The sequence below is a fragment of the Manis javanica genome, chromosome 9 (genome assembly GCF_040802235.1).
Source record: "Manis javanica isolate MJ-LG chromosome 9, MJ_LKY, whole genome shotgun sequence".
In the NCBI taxonomy this organism is placed as follows: Eukaryota; Metazoa; Chordata; class Mammalia; order Pholidota; family Manidae; genus Manis; species Manis javanica.
The window spans coordinates 73,033,300-73,055,492 of NC_133164.1; the positions used below are offsets into that span (position 1 = coordinate 73,033,300).

Below are 22,193 nucleotides of genomic sequence, written 5' to 3' on the forward strand. Positions count from 1 at the left end.
TCTGACTGCAAATATCTTGCCTTACCTTTTCTAGAGGCTCCTACTCTACACTGCCTAAGCTCATGATCCCTGTCTCATTTTCTCTTCTATAGATAGAGGCTTTAGCTGCTGCCAGGGAAAAGGGGCGATGACACCTCTGGCTGCTTCATGCTGAGAAGGGGCACAGTAAAGGGTGCAGCTAGGTTTTTATTACTGGTCAGTTGAGAGGGCTTCGGAAAGTTGGCACTTCTATTCTGGAAGGACAAACTTGATGAGTTTAAGAATTCATGGCTGAATATGAGAACTAGAAATATGAAGAGTCTAATTGAGAATCATAGCCAGGTATTATGGGGAAACTAAAATTCTGGATTGAGTTTACATCTCAATGACTAGTATTAGAATGTAGTATAGAAAAGACTGGATTATTGAAACAATACTTTTTTCTAAAATCACCCTCATTTTTATTAGAAGCAACCAGGTCAAGAAAATAGTTAACACTTGGCTTAATTATTTGCATAAGTGCAGAAAGAAGAGCAATTGATTACATGGGCTCTTTTAAATGTGCTTTGCTGGAACTTTTTGTAAGGAATTTCAGATTGAACTTTTAAAGCCTCTGGAGGCCAGAAAGCCAAGCTAGACTTGCCATCACGTTGTGCCTGCAGTCCCAGGTTTTTGCACCAAATGTTAAGATAAATTCTACCCGAAATAAGCAGGCAAAGAGAGGCAACAAAGGGCCAGGTAATTTATTTAAATGCCCCCAGGCGAGGTTCCGCGGTCTGGCTGTCACAGTCTGGAGAAGTCATGTGAAAGTAGACAGGCAGAGAGTTTTTAAAGATGGTAGGGGAAGGCAGAGCTTAAATTTACAGCAGCGGGAAGATTGGCTAGCCTAAGACACATTTTTCAGGTTGGGAGGGAGCAGCAGCCGAGAATTTTGGCAAGTCATCAGTGTCTGACGTGCTCACCCCTCCCCCCAGTGCCTTCAATTTGATTCCTTATGGTGTCCAACGAATTGCTCCTTGACTGTTCAGAGAACACGGGGAATTCCAGCCCATTGCAGTTTGATTTTCCTGTCTGCGGGAGGACACCGCCTATTCCGAGCTGTGAGCGCTCGTCCTGCACAGCCCACTAAGGCCCGCAGGGGGCGCCTCTGCTCACCGCGCGGACCCTTGGGGCGCATGCGCATCCAGTCCCCGAGCGTTGCCTCAGCATCCGGCTGCCAGGTGACGGATTTGCTCAGAACCTGCCGCCGCTCTGGGACCCCGCCCGCAGCGTCTGCAGTGACAGCTCGGTTTCCTTGGGAGCCACAGGAAGGAAAGATGAGGAGAGGCTCCCCGTGCGCCGCCTGCTGAGCGCTCCTCTTAAGGGACCGGGCGAGCAAGGGCCTGCGGCCGCAAACAGGGTGTTGGCGGAGTTTGGAGACGTGGCGGGCGCGCGTGAGTTCAGGCTGCGAGCGCGGCAGGCGGTGCTCGGGGCGAGTTCGGGGCGTGGCTGAGTCCTCGCCAGGGCGGGTGTGCAGCGCCCACCGCGTCCTCGGGAGCCCGTGTCTCCGCGCTGTACGCCCCGGGCTCCGTGCGGCAGGTGGATTGGCCGCAGCTGCGGGACGCCATCCGGGCCCCAGGCATCCTTCCTGAACGAGGCTCTGAAACTGGAAGCGGGGAGGAGGGGACTTGGTTGCTGAAGCGGCCTGGGAAGTGGGGCGCAGGCCTTGCTCTGTGCCGAGTGCACGGGGCGGGTTCCTGGGAAGGGTCCGCGGGGTGGAGGCCGCCTGGGAGGCCCCTGGGGTGCAGCGTGGCGCTGACCCAGCCCAGCTCCCTGAGGGTGGCGCCCACCCGCGGCCGGGACCCAGGGCCTCGTGAGCCGCCTCCTCGGGCAAGTTTGGGGGGGGCGGAGGGTTCCCGGTGTCTGTTTCCACGCCTGCGTCTGCTTGGGTGCTGTGACGGGTCACGTTTGCTGCAGCCCCGCAGTGTAGTGGGAGGTCCTGGTGCGATGTCCCGGCTCTGCTTTCCCAAGACGTCTGTGGGGATAGGGGTCCCGTGCGGTTCTGTCCAACCTGTAGGGTGTTTGCTTCTGTGAGATGTGGACGAAATTTTGGTGGGGGTTGCACCTAGTCTGCACGTTGCTGTGGACAGATGGACTTGTAATAACCTAACCCTTCCCGTCCACATCCTCAGTATCCAGTGTTTTGGAGCTGAGGCCTCCCACCTCCTTGGTTACATTTGTTCTTAGGTACTTGTAACTCTGGGGGAAAATTCCGGGGCAAAATACCTTTGAACCGAAATCAGTCAAAGTGAGAAATAAAGTGGGAGAAACCTGTTTCTTGCTTACTAGCCAGTGTCTCGCACAACGCAGCTGCAGAAGGGAGGTCCCACCCAACTTCTCCAGTCCAGATATGCTCTTGCTCACCCTTGTAATTACCTGTTGATAGAGATGGACTACTTCTCTCCACCCTTTGGAAACAGCTATTGATACAGAGATGCACCAAGGCCAGGCGAGAGATTCTAGAAATACTGCAGTTTTACCCACAGCACTTTATTCTCTATGATGCAATTGTAAAGAGCATTGTTTTCGTAATTTCTGTGATGGTTATTAGTGAATACAAGCAACCAACTTTTGTACCTTACAAGTTTATTTTTAGTTCTAAAAGGTCTTTGGTGGAGTGCTGTGGGAAATTGGAATTCTAAAATCCCACTGTTGGTACCTCAGGTCGTCCCAACGCCCAAGGCCCAGTGGCTACAGGGGATCCTCCCTCGTGACTTCTAGTGACCCCTGGACCCCTGCAAGGTGAGTAGCGCCCCCATCAGGTGAACTGGATGGGGAGGCCTTGGCCTCTGTTGACGGAGTGTGATGTCTGCTCTGCTTTTCTCATGGTTGTTTGGCAAAGTAATTTACTTTCCAGAAATTTCAAACATACAGAAAACTTGCAGTGTCAGTACAAATTCTCATTTTACTGAATTCCCCAGCGTCTCACTTTACCACAGTTGCCACTTCACACAAAATGCTGTAGCATCTACCCCAAACAGGGACATGATCCCAGGGAGTATTAGGGTCTCCACATGGTGATCCAATGCACAGACCCACGGTAGCTGTCACCACCCGCACCAGCTGTGTGCACACGTCTTTCTATCCTGATGCAGTTTCCTTTTTCTGGAACAGTTCCCGAGATTCTACCTCAGTTGGGCTCTCAGGGACCTTGGACAAGTGGGATCACATAATATTTGTCCTTCTTTGAGGGGCGCATTTCACTGAGCAGAACGACTTTAGGTTCCATCTGTGTAGCAGGTTCTAGGACTCCTTGTTTACTCCACTGTGTAGAGACCACATTTTTTTCATGTGTCTGTGGATACCTTCAGGCTGTTGTGAGTAATGAAGCTCTGAATATGGATGTGCAAATATCTAAGCCCCTGCTTTCATGTCATTTGGGCAAATGCCCTGAAATGGAATCACTAATCATATGTTAATTCTATACTCTAGCTTCTGGGGATCACACACACACACACACACACACAGGAATCGCTAATCATATGTTAATTCTATACTCTAGCTTCTGGGGATGCCCTACACACACACACACACACACACTCTCTCTCTCTCTCTCTCTTCAAAGCAGCTTTGGACCACTTTATTTCTGTATTTGGCAGAATAATGCAGTTTGTGGGTCAACCCTGTTTTGTTCATCTGTTTACCCCTTAATGGGCATCAGGGTTGTTTCTGCCTTTTTGCTGTGGTCAGCAGTGCTGCCAAGAACTCTTGGGCCAGTTTCTGTTTGAACAACGTTTTCATTTCTTTGGGGTGTGTATCTAGGAGTGGGTGTTAACCCACAATTAGGTAATTGCATTATATATTATGAGGAAATGGCAAGCTGTTGTACACAGGCTGCATGTTTTACATTTCCACAAGCAAAGGTTAGGGGCTCCAATTCCTCTACATCCTTGACAGCATGTGGTTTTGAATTTTCCGGAGTATGGCCATTGCCGTGTGCTTGCAGTAGGTGGTCACTGTGATCTAATTTGCATTTCCATTATGACTAATGCTGTGTGATGCCTGGTCACGTGCTTGTTGAATGTTTGTGTGTCTTAGCTGGAGTCTTTTGTCCAATTTAAAATTTGGGTTGTTGTCTTGTTGCCCTGTATGAGTTTGTGGTGTTTTCTGGATAACAGGCTCTTGTAAGATGTACAATGTGCAGATATTTTCTTCCATCCTGTGGCTGTTTTTCACATTATGGTTGGTGACTTTTGATGCAGAAAAGTTTTTAATTTGGGAGAACTTTAATTTATGCTTTCTTTGTTGCTTGCCCTTTGGTGTCATATCTGAGAAACCATGGCTAAATCCAACATCATGAAGGTTTCTCCTCATGTTTTCTTCTAGAGTCTATAATATTACCTATTATATGTAAGTGCTTTACCTTGAGTTAATTTTTATATGTGGTATGTACTAAGGGTCCAGTTTCATTTCTCTGCACCGGGACAGCCATTTGCCCAGCACCATTTGCTGAAAAGACCATTCTTTCCCTAATTTAATGTTGTCCACCCTTGTCAGAAATTAAATGACTGTAGATGGTTGTGGTCATTTCTGGGCTTTCCTCTCAGTTGTGCTGATCTATACATGCAGTTGACCTTTGGACTACATGGGGGTTTGTGTAGCTCACATCCCACAGAGTCAGAATCCACATGAAACATCTGACTCCCCCAAAAGTAAAGTATTATCCTAAAACTGGTTGCCTATTTTGACTGGAAGCCTTACCAATAATATAGACACTCAATTAACGCATATTTTGTACACTATACATATATTTTTGTGCTGTATTCTAACAGTAAGGCAAGGTAGAAAAAAGCAAATGTTTCAAATTGTCTTAAGTCTTTAAACACTTTTTCTATATATTTGTGGAAAAAAATCCACTCAAGTGGACCTGGGCAGTTCACACCCCTGCTGTCCAAGGGCCAACTGTGTATGTTTATGCCAGTGTCACAGTGTTTTATTTACTGTTACTTTGTACTAAGATTTGATCTTGGGGGCCATGAGCCTCCCCCTTTGATTTTCTTTTTCAAGATTGTTTTCAAGGCCTCTTTGGGGTCCCTTGATACTCCATGTGTCAGGATCAGCTGGTACATTAAAGGCTGTGTGAATTTTCAAAGAAATCATGTTGACTCTGTAGGGTGTATTTGAGTCATTGCCACTTTAACAGTATTTAAGTATTTCCATCAACATGAGTTCCCTTTAAATGTATTTAGCTCTTTTATTGTTTTTAAATTATCAATGCTTTATTATTTTCAATGTACATGATTTGCTCCTTAAGTCTATTCTATAGTATTTATTATTATTCACATCATTTAATATGGAATTTTAAAAAAGAGAGGCTTCCCCTCTGATCACAGGGCTCTTTCCATCACCGTGGGGGAGGGGCCTTCACTCCCCACCCAGAGCTGCAAATGGACAGTTAGAGAAACTGCCTGTCAGACCCTCACATAGCCCTGGAAGCTGATACTTGTCACTATGGCCACATTGGCCTTTTGGTTGGAATCTCAGTCCGTACATCTTGGGGTCACACATTATATATTTTGTATAACTCAACTTAGTTTCTGTTTTATGTCCTTCTCCTCATGGGAATAGTGGAAAAACGAATTCCCAACCCTCTCCCTGGGATGTGCCACTATGAACACGGGAGTACAATAGAAAACATGCATATTGGTCTGGGCCTCGTTCCTGACACTGGGTTCCTAAAGCCCTGGGGATTTCCTGAGTAATAGTGGCATCTTTTGTTCTAAGTAGGTGGTTCTGGGTGGGTTCTGCTTGGTTGTCTGACAGGCAGAAAGCCCAAGCCATGATGAGAAGTTTGGGATTTTCAGCGTCACCCCTCCATTCTCCAGAGAAAGGGGAGGGGATAAAAATGGAGCCAATAATACACCATACCTGTGTCTCAAAATATGGAATTTGGAGAGCTTCCAGGTTGGCGAACACATCCATGTGGTGTACTGGGAGGGTGATGGCGCTCCAACTGCACAGGGAAGAATGAAGCCTTCTGCTGGCCCAAGGCCGGCCGATGCCTTCGTAATCCCAAAGAAGCTGTTAGAAACCATTTCTTACACCAGACCTGTAACCTCCAGTGATCAAGGCACCAAATTCACTGGGCAAATCACTGTACATTTCATTGTACAAGTTGTAGTGAAATGTTACGGATGTACCCCAGTTTGCCAAAGCATTCATCTACTGAAACACGTCCTGATTTCTTTAAGTTTTTAGCCTTTATGAATAGAGCTATTGTGTAAAATTGCATGGTGGCTTTTGTTGGGGCATAGTTTTTCAAAGCAGTTGTCTAAATACTGGCAATGTAATTCTTGGATGTTAAGGTGAGACTTTTTTTAATTGTAAAATATTTGTTATGGCTCATTTTTGTTTTATGGATTTTTGTATATCTTGAGTAGAAATCCTTTATCAAATATGTATTTTGAAAATATTTTCTTTCAGTTTGTGTCTTGTGTTTGGGTTCTCTGAACAAGGTCTTTTAGAGTAGAAATTATAATTCTATTAAGCCCATGTGATTATTTTTCTTTTGCGGATAGGCCTTTGGTGTTGGGTGGTGAAAGTCTTCAGTAAAGTTGTGTAGATTTTGCTGTTACCTACAAATTTTATAATTTTGAATAAAAAATGTGCCCATGGAGAATTTTTTAATGAGTGTACTATTAGAAAAAATTTTAATTAAGGTATTATTGATATACTCTTATGAAAGTTTTACATGAAGAAACACTGCAGTTACTACATTCACCCATATTATCGAGTCCCCTCCTTAACCCATTGCAGTCACTGTCCATCAGTGTAGTAAGATGCCACAGAGTCACTACTTGTCTTCTCTGTTCTACACTGTCTTCCCCGTGATCCCCCACACCATGTGTGCCAATCATAATACCCCTCAATCCCCTTCTCCCTCCTTCCTCACCTGCCCTCCCCCACCCTCCTCTTTGGTTAACCGCTATTACCTTCTTGGAGTCTGTGAGTCTGTTTCTGTTTCGGTCCTTCAGTTTTACTCTGCTGTTGTACTCCACAAATGAGGGGAATCATTTGGTATTTGTCTTTCTCCACCTGGCTTATTTCACTGAGCATCATATCTTCCAGCTCCATCCATGTTGTTGCAAGTGGTTGGATTTGTTTTCTTCTTATGGCTGAGTAGTATTCCATTGTGTGTATGTACCACATCTTCATTATCCATTCATCTACTGATGGATATTTAGGTTGCTTCTTGCTTCTATATCTTGGCTATTGTAAATAGTGCTGCAACAAATATAGGGGTGCATATGTCATTTTCAATCTGTGAAATTATATTCTTTGGGTAAATTCCTAAGAGTGGAATTCCTGGGTCAAATGGTATTTCTATTTTTAGTTTCCTAAGGAACATGCCTATGGGGAATTTTGAGTTAATTTTGGTGTAAGTTGTAAAGCCTGTGTCTACTTCATTTCATTCCTTTCACTCTCAAACAAAGTGGAGAAGACACAGGAAATTTGTGCCCATTGCGGCTTGAATTTCCAAAGATGTGTGGTTCATCAGTTTAGCCACAAGAGGGCACCACCTTCCCTGAGCTGTGAGCGGGGTCCTGCACCGCTCACTGTGGCCCACAGATGGCGCCTCTGCCCTCTTTGTGAACCAGCGGAGCGCATGCGCGGTCAGGTCGCAGGACTTTTCTCCCAGCTCTGACTGGTGCTGGAATTGCTCCGGCTCCCCTGCAGCTCCGTGACACCGCGGGTCGCGTCTGCAATGACAGCTCTGTTTTCTGAGGAGCTGCAGTAGGGAAAGGTAAGGAGAGGCTCTCCGTGCACTGCCTGCCGAGCGCTCTTCTTCAGGGCCTGGGAGAGGAAGGCCTGCGATGGGAACCATATTGCAGAGTCTGGGCTGAGGCAGGTGCGGGTGAGTTCGGGGTATGGCGGGTGTGACTCAGGGCGAGTTCAGGGCGCAGGCTGAGACTGGGCTGGGGCGGATGTGCAGCGTCCAGTGCGTCCCCGGGAGCCCGTGTCTCCGTGCTGCGCACCTCGGGCCCCATGCAGCGGGTGGATTGGCTGCACCTGCGGGATGCCCTCCAGACTGCAGGCGTCCTTCCTAACAAGGCTCTGAGATGGGAAAGGGGACGGAGGGGACTTGGCTGCTTAAGCGACCCGCTTACCCGGGCTGCAGCCCTTGCTGTGTGCCCTGCACATGGGGCAGTTTCCTGGGAAGGGTCCCCGAGGTGGGGTCCGCCTGGGAGGCTCCCCGGGCACAGCATGGCACACAGCCCAGCTCCCTGAGGGCGGCCCCCACCCACGGCCTGCGCCTGGGGCCTCGTTGAGCCGATTCTTCAGCCGATCAGGTTGGGGGATGAAGGGCACCTGGTGTCCTGTTTCCACACCCACTTCTACTTGGCGCCTCACAGGGTCTTGGTTGCTACAGGTCCACAGTGAAGTGGGAGGTCAGGGCATGATGCCCGGGCTCTGCTTTCTCAGGACGGCTGCGGGGATGGGGTCCCATGCGGTTCCATTCAGCCTGTTGGGTGTTTGCTTCTGTGTGAAGTGCGGTGGAGTTTCGGTGGGGGTTCCCACGGAGTCTGCAGGTTGCTGTGGGTGGAGGGGACTTGTAATAACCTAACTCTCCTGTCTAGGTCTGCAGTGTCCTCAGTGTTCAGAGCTCAGGCCTCAAGCCTCCCGCATCATTGGTTAGGCTTGTCCTTAAGTACTTTATTCTTTATGATGCAGTTGTAAAGGGCATTGTTTTCTTAATCTCTCTTTCTGGTGGTTGGTTATTGGTGAACAGAAGCAAACAACTTCTGTATATTGATTTTGTATCCTGCAAGATTCTTGATTTTATTTTTAGCTGTAACAGGTTTTTGGTGGAGCGGTGTGGAAATTGGAATTTAAAAATCCCACTGTTCCACTCCAGGTCGTCCCAACAACCAAGCCCAGTGTCTGCAAGGGAATTTTACCATGGGCCTTGTAGTGACCCCTGCAGGCTGAGTAGCGCTCCACTTCGGGTGAACTGAATGGGGAGGGCTTGGCCTCTGTGACCGGGTGTAATGCCTGCTCTGCTCTTCTGGTGCAGGACTGACATGGCTGTTTTGCAAAGTAATTTACTTTACAGCAATTTCAAGCATCTAGAAAACTTTCAGTGTCAGTACAGTCTTTACACTGAATTCTCCAGAATCCCACTTTACCGCACCCACCACTTCACACAAAATGCTCTTGGCCTCTACCCCAAATAGGGACAAGTTTCCAGGGAGCCACCACCTGACCCTAAATAAGAGAAGCATTAGGGTCTCCACATGATAATCCAGTGCACAGAGCCTGCACAGCTGTTCCCACCTACCCCAGCTGTGTGCAAATGTCTTTCCATTCTGATCCCATTTCCTTTCTCTGGAACTGTTCCAGAGACTTGAGCTCAGTTGGGCTCTGCCAGATCTCACATAAGTGGGATCACATAATATTCATCCTTCTGTGACTGGTGCATTTCACTGAGCAAAATGGCTTTAAGGTCCATCCATGCAGCAGGTGCCAGGACTCCCTTGTTCACTCCACTGTGTGGAGACCACACTTTGTTCATCCATTTGTCTGTGGACACGTGGGTCCTCTCCACCTTTTAACCATTGTGAGTCATGCAATTGTGAACATGGGTGTCCAAATATCTAAGTCCCTGCTTTCGTGTGGTTTGGGCAGAGACCCTGAAGCGGAATTGCTGCTCATACATTAACTGTATGTTCAAGTTTCTGGAGACGCCCTCCCCCCTTCCTACACTGTTTCAAATGAGGCTGTGGACCATTTTCCTTTGTTTCTTTATATGGCAGAAAAATGCAGTTTATGGATCAACCAGGTTTTATCCATCCATTCACCCCTTGATGGGCACTCAAGTTGTTCCTGACTTTTTGCTGTGGTGAACAATGCTGCCAAGAACTCGTGGGCCAGTTTCTGTTTCAACATCATTGTCATTTCTTTGTGGTATTATCTAGGAGTGGGTGTATAACCACAATTCAGTAATTGTATTTTATCTTTATGAGGAAACACCAAGCTGTTGTACACAGGCTGCATGTTTTACATTTCCACAATCAAAGGTTAGGGGCTCCAATTCCTCTGCATCCTTGGCAACATGTGATTTTCAGTTTTCCTGATTTTCAGCCATTCCCATGTGTGTGCAGGGAATTCTGTGTGACACCTTTCCATGTGCTTGTTGTGCGTTTGTATGTCTTGGAGTCTCTCACCCACTTAAGAAATTGGGATGTTGTCTTCTTGCAGTATACAAGTTCGTGGTGCATTCTGGATAAGAGGCTCTTGTCAGATGTACAATGTGCAGATATTTTCTATTCTGTGACTGTCTTTTCACTTCTTGGTTGGTATCTTTTGATGCAGAAAAGATTTTAATTTGAAGGAAATTAATTTATTCTTTCTCTTGTTGCTTGTACTTTGGTTTCAGATGTGAGAAACCATAGCTAAATCCAAGGTCATGAACATTTATCCCCATGTTTTACCTATTACACGTAAGCCCTTACGTATTTTGAGTTAATATTTGTATGTGATATGAGTTAGGGTTCATTTTCATTCTTCTGTATGTGGACAACTGGTTGCCAAACATCATTTACTGGAAAGACACTTTTTCTCCATAACTTAATGTTGTCCACCCTTGTCAGAAATCAACTAGCCATTGGTGGTTAGGGCCATTTCTGGGCTTTCCATTCAGATACGTTGATCTATATATACAGTCAACCCTTGAACAACATGGGGGTTAGTGGTGCTGACAACCTGCAGAGTCCCAATATACATAAAACATCTGACTCCACCAAAACTTTGTTATCCTAAAACTGATCGCCTATTTTGACTGGAAGCCTTACCAATAATATAAACACTCGATTAACAATATTTTGTATGTTATACATATTATGCGCTGTATTCTCACAGGAAAGTAAGCTATAGAAAAGGCAATGTTTCAAATTGTTGACTTAACATTTTTCCAATATATTTGTGGGGGGAAAAATGATTTAAGTGGACCTATGGAGTTCACATGCCTATGGACCAAGGGTCAACTGCGTATCTTTCTGACAGTGTCACAGTGTTTCATTTAATGTTAAGTTTGTACTAAGATTTGATTTTGGGAAGCCTGTGCCTCCAGCTCTGATTTTCTTTTTCAAGATTCTTTTCAAGGGCTCATTTGGGTCCCTTGCAATTTCATATGTGACAGGATCAGCGGGTGCATTTCTTCCCAAAAGGCTTTGGGAATTTTCACAGGAACCACGTTGAGGCTATAGGTTGCATTTGTGCCATTGCCATCTTAGAGATATTAAGTCTGCCATCACCATGGCAGGACCTTACATTTATTTAGCTTTTCTTCATTTTTCCTATTATCAATGTTTTTTAATTTTCAATGTATAATACTTGTACTTTAATTAAGTCTGTAGTCTGTTCCCAAGTATTTTAGTAATGTTGACATTTAGTAGAGAATTAAAAAATTCCTTTTGTGATTATTCATTGCTAATGTTTATAAAGAAAACACGTTCGCATAATATTCTTTTTTCCTGTAACTTCACTTAGTTAATACCGATGCTTACATTTGGAATTTAAGGGTTCAGAGCTTTGGGATTTCATAATTTAGATATTTAGGACTAAAATAATGCCTAACATTTAAGAGATGGAGGATTAGAACACAGTGAAGTGTAGGGTTTGTTATAGGGGGTTTGTTTGAAACCAGGCTATAGGAAGAGAAGGAGTGAGAACTAGGGATAGGGTACAAGAACAGCTTAGGGTTAGTTAGGGTTAGGATACGGGAATGGGTTAGGGTTAGGATATGGGAACGGGTAAGGGTACAGGAACAGGTTAGGATTAGGGTATGGGAATGGGTTAGGGATAAGGTTAGGATATGGGTTGGGGTATGGGTTAGGGTTAGGGATCGGGTTAAAGTTAGGGTACAGGTTAGAGGTCAGGGTACAGGTACAGGTTAGGGGTTAAGATTAGGGGTTAGTTACGGTATGGGTTAGGGTTTAAGGTATGGGTACGGGTAGGTTACGGTAGAGTTAGTGTTCCCACCCCTGTGCTCACCACGTGGGACCCTCCATGTGCTAGGGCTGGAGAGAAGGGAGGATGTAGAGTTAGCCCAAAGTGTCGACTGTGACAGACAGTAGCCCCTAAACGGGAGTTGAGGAGAGCCCCTAAGGCACCCAGGGCACACACAGACAGAAAGGCGGGAAATGAAGGGGCGGCAGGAGCTATCCTGCATCCACAAGCCACAAGCTATCGGCCAGGGGGCTCAGCCAATGCCTGAGTTCTAATGGGCAGGACTGCAGAGCCAGAAGCCCGTGGCCGGCCAGGCCTGTGTCCCCCTTCCTGCTCCCCCCAGCGTCTCTGGCCCTGGTTGGTGCTCCCTGGTGCCCAGCAGCTTATGTGACGGCTGCTCTTAGTCTCCCCATGATTCAGACGTTTTCTGACATCTGCTGGCATCCACTCCCTTGGCCACTGAGCTGTGTCATGATTGCTCACACCCCAGTGTCTGGGTTCCCGCAGCCTCTTCTCAGCCGAGCCAGGTGGGCTTGTGACCCTCGCGGGCCTGCACAGCCAGGGCGCCTGACTTGGCTACCCAGTCCTGACTTGCCCCCAGATCTCCCAAAGAACTTCCTCTCTGGCACTGTCCGCATGTCTCCAGGAGCCTCCCACCCTCCTGGTGGGCCTGGGCTCGTCCCACGCCTGCTGCTTCGCCGTCACCCTGGCTCTGGTGGGGAACCTCCTGGGAGCTGTGTGAGGAAGTGGCACCTCCCAAGTGGCACATTCACCACTGCCTGTTTGGAGGAGGTGTGGTCCCCACCTGGCACCTCCTCTCAGCCACCCCAGCCTCCTGCTGCCAAGCCCGGACTTCCAACTCGATGCCTCCATGAAGCCTGCTCTTTTTCTCTCAGGCATCTAGGGTGCTCTCATGTCCCACGTGTGGGATGTCGGAGGACGGATGCGCTGGTCCTTCCCACCCGTGCTTGCCACGTGGGACCTTCCAGGCAGGAAGCGCACCCCTTGGGACTCCATGGCAGTTTCCTCCCCAGCCGGCTGCACCTGGGTAGGTCTCAGGGGGTCTGCCAACGCTGGCTCTCCAGAACTCCCCACCTACCTTCCATTCACTCTTAGAAAGGCCCCTTGGACTCCAGCATCCCACCTTCTGTTGGTATCCACGCTTTGCTCTCCTGTGTCTAACTGCTGAACTCCTGTGAGTCCCTGGGTACCCTGGCAGTGTGGCCTACCCTCTACCCTCTCTGGTCCCAGCTCTGCCACCAGTTTTATGGGGAGCCTGGCAGCTCCTGCCCTCTGCACACCTGTCTCCTCCTGGACCCTGCTTTGCTCCGTGAGCCCCTTTCATGAAGGGTCCCGATCCTTGTGGCAGTGGGAGCAGGACAGCCACCAGGAAGTGCAGCGCCCAGTGGCCTGCTGCCAACCCGGCACAGCGGTTCTGGTGGGCAGCCCAGATTCTGGCACCTTGGCCTTTCCCAGCATGTCAGTGCTCTGGGGCCAAGAGACGGGCTGGGCTCAGCCCAGTGTGTGCCTTCCACCACGCTGCTGGCAGGGCCGCATGAGACCCCAGCCTCTGCTGCACGATGGCTTGGCGGCTACGGGCTTGCAGCACATTCTCAACCATCACTTGAGTCCAGGCTGAGAGGTGCTCAGCCCTCCCTTGTGCTCGTTTGGCCTCACTCTCCTTCTCCTCAAGATGAGTTGGCGTCAGGTGCCAGGCCCCCACCATCCAACAGCCTTGGAGGCTAATTCTCTTCAGTTTTCAGGAACTTGATGGGAAATTGTGACCCTATCAGTAGCAGTGCCTGAATTCATGGCTTTTCCCATTTAACATTCACTCGAAATTTCTGCTTGATCTGCTAGCAACACCCCTGCCCATGCTGTGCAAGCCACCCCCGGTGTGAGCATCCCCACACCTGGGCACCCCTGGGACCTCACCTGTGTTGTCACCAGTTCACTTGATGCTCTTCCTTGAGGAGCTCAGGGTCATACCAGACATGTTGCAAAACTTAGGCAGCATATGACTGAATTTTGGAATAACTGTGTGATGAATCTAATAATGACATAAAATACAGATATCTCATAATACTAATGCTGAAATACTTCACTAATGCTACTGAAATTCCATTTTACAGGAGAAGTACATATATGTACAGTTTCCAGTGCAAATAAAACCTACAAATACACTAAAGAAAAATAAAACTCAGGATGCTGAAACTATTACCATGAAATCTGACTGAATTTAAAAAGTAATGAATTCCAAGAAATAAAACCAAGCATTTATTGATATATTGTATTTAAATAAAGAGCTAAAGAATATAGCTATTGATTAAGTTAGCACCATGTCTTAAGAGGCAGGCCTTTAACATTGGCAAGAAACTTTTATGGTTCAGTTGTGAGAATGTTTCTGTAGCTCCCCATTATAATTACTTACAAGAAGCTTGCTTTTATTTAGCAGTCAGAAAAAAGGAATCCCATACAACGTGGATTTTTAAAACATTGCAAAAATGATGTAAGCTGTAATCTGTAAAGTGCTTACTTTACTCAGCTTTTCAGTCTGTTTTTCTAGCTCTTCAAGACTTGCTGCTTGGTCACCTTCATCCTATACACGAAAAACTACAGTATGATTTGCTGGTTTTAAGATTTATTCAATCAATCAGTGAATATTTGATGAAGGCCTCCTATATGCAAAGCACTAGGATAGCCTCATCTCTTGGTTCTTTGTAAATTAATCATCTGGTAGGGAGACACATGCACATCACACTAAGAAAATAAAAACCACTACACAGAGGAAGCCATAGGGACCCCAAAAGAGGTAGAGTTTAAGAGTCATGGAGTTCAGGAGAAGGTGAGATTACTTTTAGTGGGAATCCTTACAAAGAGAGGCTACATGGAACAAGTTGTGTCTTAATTAGCTACCAAAGAGTGGTTCGGATTCGATGGATCAGAGGAAAGAGGGCAGGGCATTCCAGAAAGAGTCTGATGTATCTTGACATGAAAGGTACAAGAAGAGGTAAAACAGGAGATGAGGCAAGGATGAGTTCAGGGTTAAACGATCTAGAGCTATAAATGCTTGACCATGGTCAATAACATGATCTTTTGAGGGAGGTTAAACATGAGAACTATGCTTACAAAGATAATACGGCAATAGTTCTAAAATACTGGTACCATTCACTGAAGGAGTCATTTTTAGGGCAAAGAAGATGTTATATTTTGAACACATTGAGCTGTTAGAAGAAAATTAATACCTCCAATATATACTACTAATTTCCAAAGTGGTATTTTACTAGTGATTACATGAAATCTTTCATTCTAGAAAACGAATAGAGAAAAACAACCACGAAATTATATGTTTTAGAGGGAAAGCATGAAGTAAAAGGTACATGTATTTTCTTTGTATCTTAGCCACGCTACTTACTTCCTATGGGCAAACTACGTAACTCATCTAAGACTATTTCCTTATCTGTAAATTGATAAGAACATTTCCTGTAACATGGGGGCATTTGTGAGGGCTGAGAAGAACAGATGTGAAAGTAACCAGCAAACGTCCAGGCACACAGTATGCAAACTGGTTACTTTCCCTCTTTCTGAAAATTGTACCTAGAAAATGCAGGTACCTCTTAGGTTTAAAAAAATAAAATTTGTTTCTGGTGCTCACTTTCTAGAAGCATTTTTAAAAAGCCACACTGACACCAACCACTCATGACCAGATATTTCTGGATGAGTATAGTTATCTCCCCAACAAAAGGAAATGAAAAGAAAGCCTCATGAGCTTTAGTATTATCTATCATTTATCTACTTCGCATCCAATTCAGGGGAGCAAGTTACAGAGGCATTTAGGCATATTACTTGTGCTAACAGTAACACAATTTCTACTTCAGGAAAGAAACCTTAAAAGAGAACAGGCCCAATGACCCTCAAATAGATAATTACATAATTACATGTCTGTATGATTCTAAAGTGACCTTTTGACTCGCAGGGCAAATGTTTGATAATACGCTTATACAAAAATACAATTCAAGCAACAGTAATAAAAAATACTTACAAAAGACATCAAAGTAACTGTGTATCAGTCAAATAAACTTACTGCTGTTTCTAAGACTCTCCCTAAGCTGAAAAGGAAGTAAAGTGTCTACTAAGGTTTGTTTAAAGCAAAGGCGTTTTGGCTAATAGTCCTTATAATTTTAAGACATGTGTAGAACTTGACAGGTCAGAGAGAAAAGCAAGGAGACTAGGCACAAAGAACCTGTCCCTGCTGTGGTTCTCCATGATTTCCCAACCCAAAGAGAGGCCATTGTATGTCCCTATGTGTCAAAGTTCAATCATCCACATAACCCGTTACCAGGCCAACTTGTGAAGTTAAAGCCTACATAGGTTTCAACACAATTCTAAGGTTTAGGTATACAGACTCCATGTGCTGAAGGAATGAGGAGTGTGGAGAAGAGGGAATCATCTTTGAGACAAAGGGGGATGACTTAGTCAAGGGCAGGACCTTCTAACTGAAAGCCAGCACATGGGTCTCAACAGAAAGAATCCCTGAAATTAATCTTCTAGGGAGTTTTAATTCCTGGCACTGTCTCTAAACTTTAATCAAGAATCTAAACCTGCTTTTTGAGGAATAATGTATCTATCTTATCATTGGGCTCATTAAATAGTTAACATTTTTTAGGCAATTGATAAGTGGCTACCAGTTCTTCATCATAACAAATAACTCTAAAATCACTTAAAATAAATGTCATTTTGACTTGTTAGGTCCTAAAATAATTATCTTAAGAAGTTTTTAAACTGTTTTCTCACATTAATAACATATACATTTGCCAGGATTTTGATCAATGAAACCCTATAATCTAACTCTGTAATTCAGTACTCATAAAAAAGTCACTTTAAATGATACATGTGGTTTAAGAAACATTAATGATGTTTAAATAATCAGTAATAAATTTTAGTAGTGTTTATCTACCATGGCCCATTATTTTCTTTATCTCTTCAACCCCCTCTCTTACTGACTCTTTCCCTTCAACCCGAAATCAAATTTAGCCTTTCACATCTGAGTAATCCTTGGTATCTGTCCCCCTTTAGGAACCAACTTTTCCTCTGAGGCACAATGCTTACAGAAGTCATCATCACCTCACCTTCTATTGCTCTTGATCCATCACCACCCAGCTCCTGCTCGGACCCATCTAACAACTGTGCTGCCTCTGGTCCCCAGTGACCTCTGCCTTGCCCAATCCAACAGACACTAGACTCCTGCTGAATTAACATTGTTTATCACTCCCTCCTTTTTGAAATGTTCAGTGTTCTTGATTTTTGCTACTACTACATGTGTAGAAAAGAGTTGAGATTGCAGATCTGACTGCTCTCCTTTGAAAGGCCCGCGTACAAGGCTGGTTCCTGGCTGGTGTCTGGGAACTTGTCTTTCAGACGGTTTCCTCCCACGCTGATAAGATTGGCTCACTGGAACCCAACTGTGCTAACAATGGGGTGCATACTGAACACCTGTTTTTCTCCTGGGAATTTTATACTTGTCATAACCCATTCCTAGGGGACTTAAGGCCATCCTGTGTGACTCTACTTGGAAAAGACTTAACATTGTGGGTCTGGTTTCCTCTGGGCCGTGGCTCACATGCCTTTTCTCTCTGCTGATTCTGATGTGTGAGCCTTCCTAGTGAGTCACTGACTCTGGAGATGGCCTCAGAGATCCTTGACCCATTACAGACATCTCCTACCTCTACAACTGCTCCTTCTTCAACAAGGAGCCCTATGGGGTCTTCTTAAATACTGACATCCCCCGAGGTTCCAACTTCAGTCTGCTACTCTGTTCCCTAAACCAATCCAACTGTACGAAAATCACCCACCTCATGATTTTAAACTATTGTCTGTGTGAATAACTTTCAGATCTATATTTTCATGACTGAACTCATCTTTAGGCTTCATATTCTTATATCCAACTTACTGCAGAACTGCTGCATAGGCACCTCAAACTTCACATGTCCAAAATAAACCGACCATTATTTCTTGTCTCCCGTTATCTGTTCTGCACTCCCCTCCTCCTCTATCATCTATTTACTCTGTTCCTCCTGATTTCTCTAACTCAGTTCATGGCAAGAATGCAAACCAGATGGTTGGGAATCAATCCTACCCTTCCATCAACCTACCAGTTCAAATACTACTCATTCTTCTTCCTATGTATTTACTGAAATCTTTTCCTCCTTCTTCCCAACTACCATCAGGCTCATTTTGGACCCTACAACTCACTAAACTCTTGCAACATCTCCTGACTGATCTTTCCACATCTGATCTTGCCCTACCCCAAATCTATTTCTATTTTCCATGGAGCTGCCATAGTGAGCCACTAAAAAAACCCAAGTGTGACTCTGTCATTCTGTTACTTACAAAGAGGAAGCAATGGTTTCCTCTTACCAAAAAAGTATAAATACCAGTTCATAGTTGTTGCTAGGAGGCTCTCTAATAACAATGAGGCACTTGTCAGTCACTTAAAGCGCATCGTGCTCTCAGATTTCTACGTCCGTTTATGCTGTTCTTTCTGCCTGAGCACTTTTCTACCGGTTCTTCCCCAGGTTAACATTCAGCCCACCTTTTAGCCTCAGCCAATGGGCCCAGAAAGCCTTCATGAGGACCAATTTCTCATAAAGGTTCAATGCCCTTCCTTTCTGCCTGCCTAGCACAGAGTAAATACCACCAGCAAAGCAGTTAACATGTAGTACATTACATTTTCTTATGGCAAATCTTCCTCAATGAGACTGCAAGTTGAGAGAGGACTTTCAATACCTTACTCATCTTTAATCAAAAGTGCCCAGAGCTAGGCACATAATAAAGTGATGCTTGAGAAATACATCACTTTCACTAAATGTGACAATACTTTCAAGGCAGGAAGTATTGTACACATATAAGCTAGTATTTTACCAGAATGAAAGAGGATATATGAAATTAAGAATCTGCATGGTTCTTTGAAGAACTCTCAATATGTTCTATACAAAGAAAAAGTTGACTTTGTTTATTCAGTGTAAGTCCATCCTACGTGTGGGCAATTATTAAACCATCACAAAAAATTTTATGAGGTGATTGTTATAAATATTCAGTTTTCAGATGAAGAAACGGAGGCAAGTAAGCGTTCAAAATGGACTTAAAACCCAAATCCACCCAAACTTGATTACTTCACCTTCACAGACATCGATTTTCTTTCCTTTTTTGTCTTCCTTGTCTTCCTCCTCCTCCTCCTCGTCGCCGTCAGCATCACTGTCCCCGCCCTTCCTTCTTCGCTTGCATTCTGCTGTGGGGGTGGCCGACACGTGCTGCTCTTCTTCAAGATCGACACCACCTTTAGTGTCTCTCTTGCCTGCTTTCTTAGCATGAATGATTCTGAGCCTTTAAATGTAACAAAATTATTATGCACAAGAAAAGCTTCTCTTCATATTTTGAGAGAGAATAATGTGAGTTTTAAGCAAAAATGCCTTATGGGTGAGTAATAAGTCGATGGCAATAAAATTAGAATTAAGGAAATTCAAGAAATATGTTTCCAGAAATTACAGAATATATTGACTTTTAAGAATTATTCTGGATCTCTTTGGGATCAGAACATATTAAAAAAAAAACTTAGAAAGCTGATAAAAAGTAACTCTAGCAATGACCAATGATAATTCTTGATCCCATGCTATCAGACTGTATAAATTTCTGTTCAAATTATGCAAAGAAATATCTTCTTACATAGAAATTGACTAATTTCAGCATTATATTTCCTGGCAGAAAGCTAAGTTTTAATTCTGAATACATTTGGATATTTTAGACTCTATGAAAGCAAACTTTAATTAGAAAGCAATTTTAAAAAGAGGTAGTTCTAAACAGATTCTACATATGACAAACATAACTTGATAGCAACAACAATCTAAGAAAACGCGATTGCTTGACTGTGAGATCAGAAAGGGAAACTGACTTTCTTCTAACTTTGAAGCATAAGATGTTCAATGACTCTAATTACAACTTTTGTCCATTGCAGACTCTCACCCTGGGTTTTATTAATTTCTTAGTTCATCTTAACTAAGCTTTAACTTTTTTTATTTCTTAGACAAATAAAGTTTAAACTCTATCTTTGCAATTTATGTTTTACTGGCGAATTTGGACAATGGGAAACAATATACTAACTTTAATAAAACAGGACTTACTTGTGGAGTTGACCTTCTACCACCCGTTTATCTCTCCTCAAGTTTGACATATAATCAATGTTCTTGTCAATTTCACTGTCAATACAAAAATTTATTAGAAGACAGAAATGGATTAATTTCTCACCATGTGAACTGTTGCCATTTCTTGCTAAGTAAAAATGATGTCAATGAGTAGCAACAACAAATAAAAAATTGTATCAATACAGTAACGCAGCTAAGAGATGTACAGAAGACTTAATATGTCCATCAATGGTAGAAATGCATGGCTCTGAAATATATGGATTGGTCCTTTTCCTAGAAAGGTAAAGAGCTAAAAGTAACATAATTAAGATAAGTAAAACAATGAATAGCAAGAACAAGGTGAATATGGATTTGTCCACCAAAACTTGAAATACTAGAGTGCAAAATTTACTTCAACTCTTAAATGTAAGTTTTTAAAAAGTACAATACATCAATAAACGAATAATATTAAATAGTTATTAGCACATAAAATAAAAAGCTGGATAATTCTATTAATGGCTGCAAAGGAAGATCAGGTAGTTATTTATCACTGAAAAATGTCAAAGAAAGAAAAAATTCCGGGTTCTTGCAAAGGTGCTACATTCCGGTGCCATAGTAAGAAAAAACTATTTTTATGTTTCCTTATATGAATAATTAACAGAATTATCAAGTAAACAAAATGGTTGCAAAGACAACATGGTCCTCAGGCTTTCAGTGAGCTCAGTCTGTCCACAACGGGCTTCCATAAAGATCTGCAAGGTCTCAGAAACATTGTCTCGATTCACACCAACATTCAGCAAATGTTCTCCAAGGGCTGTTTCGGCCTACAAAAGTTTGGCATTTTTGTCAGTACTAACCCTAACCATACAGAACATAAAAACAATTAAGATTTTAAAATATTGTTATTATATTATCTATATATTACTGAAAAGGGCTTTATTCACACTTTACATGAAGATAAAATAGGCAACAGATAATAGACAAGCATTTGAGTACTTGCATCTTTCCATTCCTTCTTTAGACCCTTGGTTTAACACGCGGGAAGGAGAGTATGTAAACAGATGAGTAGATACCATACCTTCTTCGACTACAGAAACTATCTCAAGCTTTCTAAGGCTTTATCTAGGCGTTCTATCAGTAGTGGTTGCGGGAGTTCCAGGGGCACTATTGTTGTGTTTTCCAGCTCTAGAGTGTCATGGACTTTATTGTCTGGTATACTAAATAGGAAAATGGAAGAACAAGCAACTGATGCATCTGGGAACATCTCTCTCCACCATATTATCTACAGCAAAGCTGACTGAAATGTGTATCTTAGCTGGAATTATGATAAATTTGAATTTCTTGAGTATCCACTGAGAGGTACAGAGCCTTAACATGCTGATCTTAGAGGTGCTGCCATTAGCCTCCATTTATTCACAGTGATTGAGAGCACACAGCATAATTTCAAAAGGCATACATAAATTTTAATTCTTTATGATCTATAAATTCTCTTTTGCTGAATATCACTTTCCTTAAGTCAGCTTGGTTTTGGCCAAAAGCTAGAGGAAAATTAGAGTAATTTGGGAATATCCACATTCCCTAGGCCTTATGAACCAGGTTTTCCTAGATGTGAACCATTTGCAACTGAATGCAAATCTACACTTAACTTTGTGAGATGTGGAAAAAACTGGATCAGTGTGTATACACTCTTCTGCTAATATGCTAAAGCCAGCTATCAATGCACTGAGGGTACAAATTAAAATTAGCTTTTGTATTTTGTTTTTTTTTACCTTGTATCCTGTAATTAGATCTGGATCACATACAGCAGCTGAGAGAAGCCTCACAAGCAAGTCTTGTACTTCACCTATGCTGTCCCCTATATTTAGCAATCCCTCTTGAAGAACACTCACGCATGGAACATCAATATTCACATCAAAGCCCAAAACTTTACCAAAGTTTCATAAGAACTGCACCACCATGAGACAGTCTGAAAATGTACTTCCAGAGAGAACAAGTCCTGGAACATGAGGCAACTCTGGCAAAGGCTGAAAAATAAAATAAAATAAAAAG

At 43.8% G+C, this 22,193-nt stretch overlaps 1 protein-coding gene and 1 long non-coding RNA gene across 8 annotated transcripts in view; one reads left to right on the top strand and one right to left on the bottom strand.

The window, feature by feature from the left end:
- The first annotated feature begins 553 nt into the window (after positions 1–553).
- Positions 554–22,066, top strand: LOC140843406 (uncharacterized). The gene is made up of 3 exons (XR_012121138.1): positions 554–1,412; positions 2,683–2,760; positions 21,932–22,066. It is a non-coding gene; the product is annotated as an uncharacterized lncRNA (long non-coding RNA).
- Positions 12,370–22,193, bottom strand: part of LOC140843405 (bromodomain adjacent to zinc finger domain protein 2B-like) — a 29,538-nt gene continuing 19,714 nt past the window's right edge. For 3 of the 7 annotated variants that reach the window (XR_012121135.1, XR_012121134.1, XR_012121136.1), the window contains 4 exons: positions 21,914–22,168; positions 20,145–20,968; positions 19,145–19,350; positions 14,144–14,566 (listed from right to left, as the gene is read on the bottom strand). Coding sequence is in view for 2 of the 7 variants with exons in the window: in XM_073212778.1 (XP_073068879.1) it covers positions 19,098–19,350; positions 20,145–20,219; positions 22,075–22,085 (339 nt within the window). In the remaining 5 variants the exon portion in view is untranslated. Of the gene's footprint in view, positions 14,018–14,143; positions 14,567–18,255; positions 19,351–20,144; positions 20,969–21,913; positions 22,169–22,193 lie in introns of those variants that run through there. The other 4 variants (XR_012121133.1, XR_012121137.1, XM_073212779.1 and 1 more) reach the window with 4 other exon arrangements.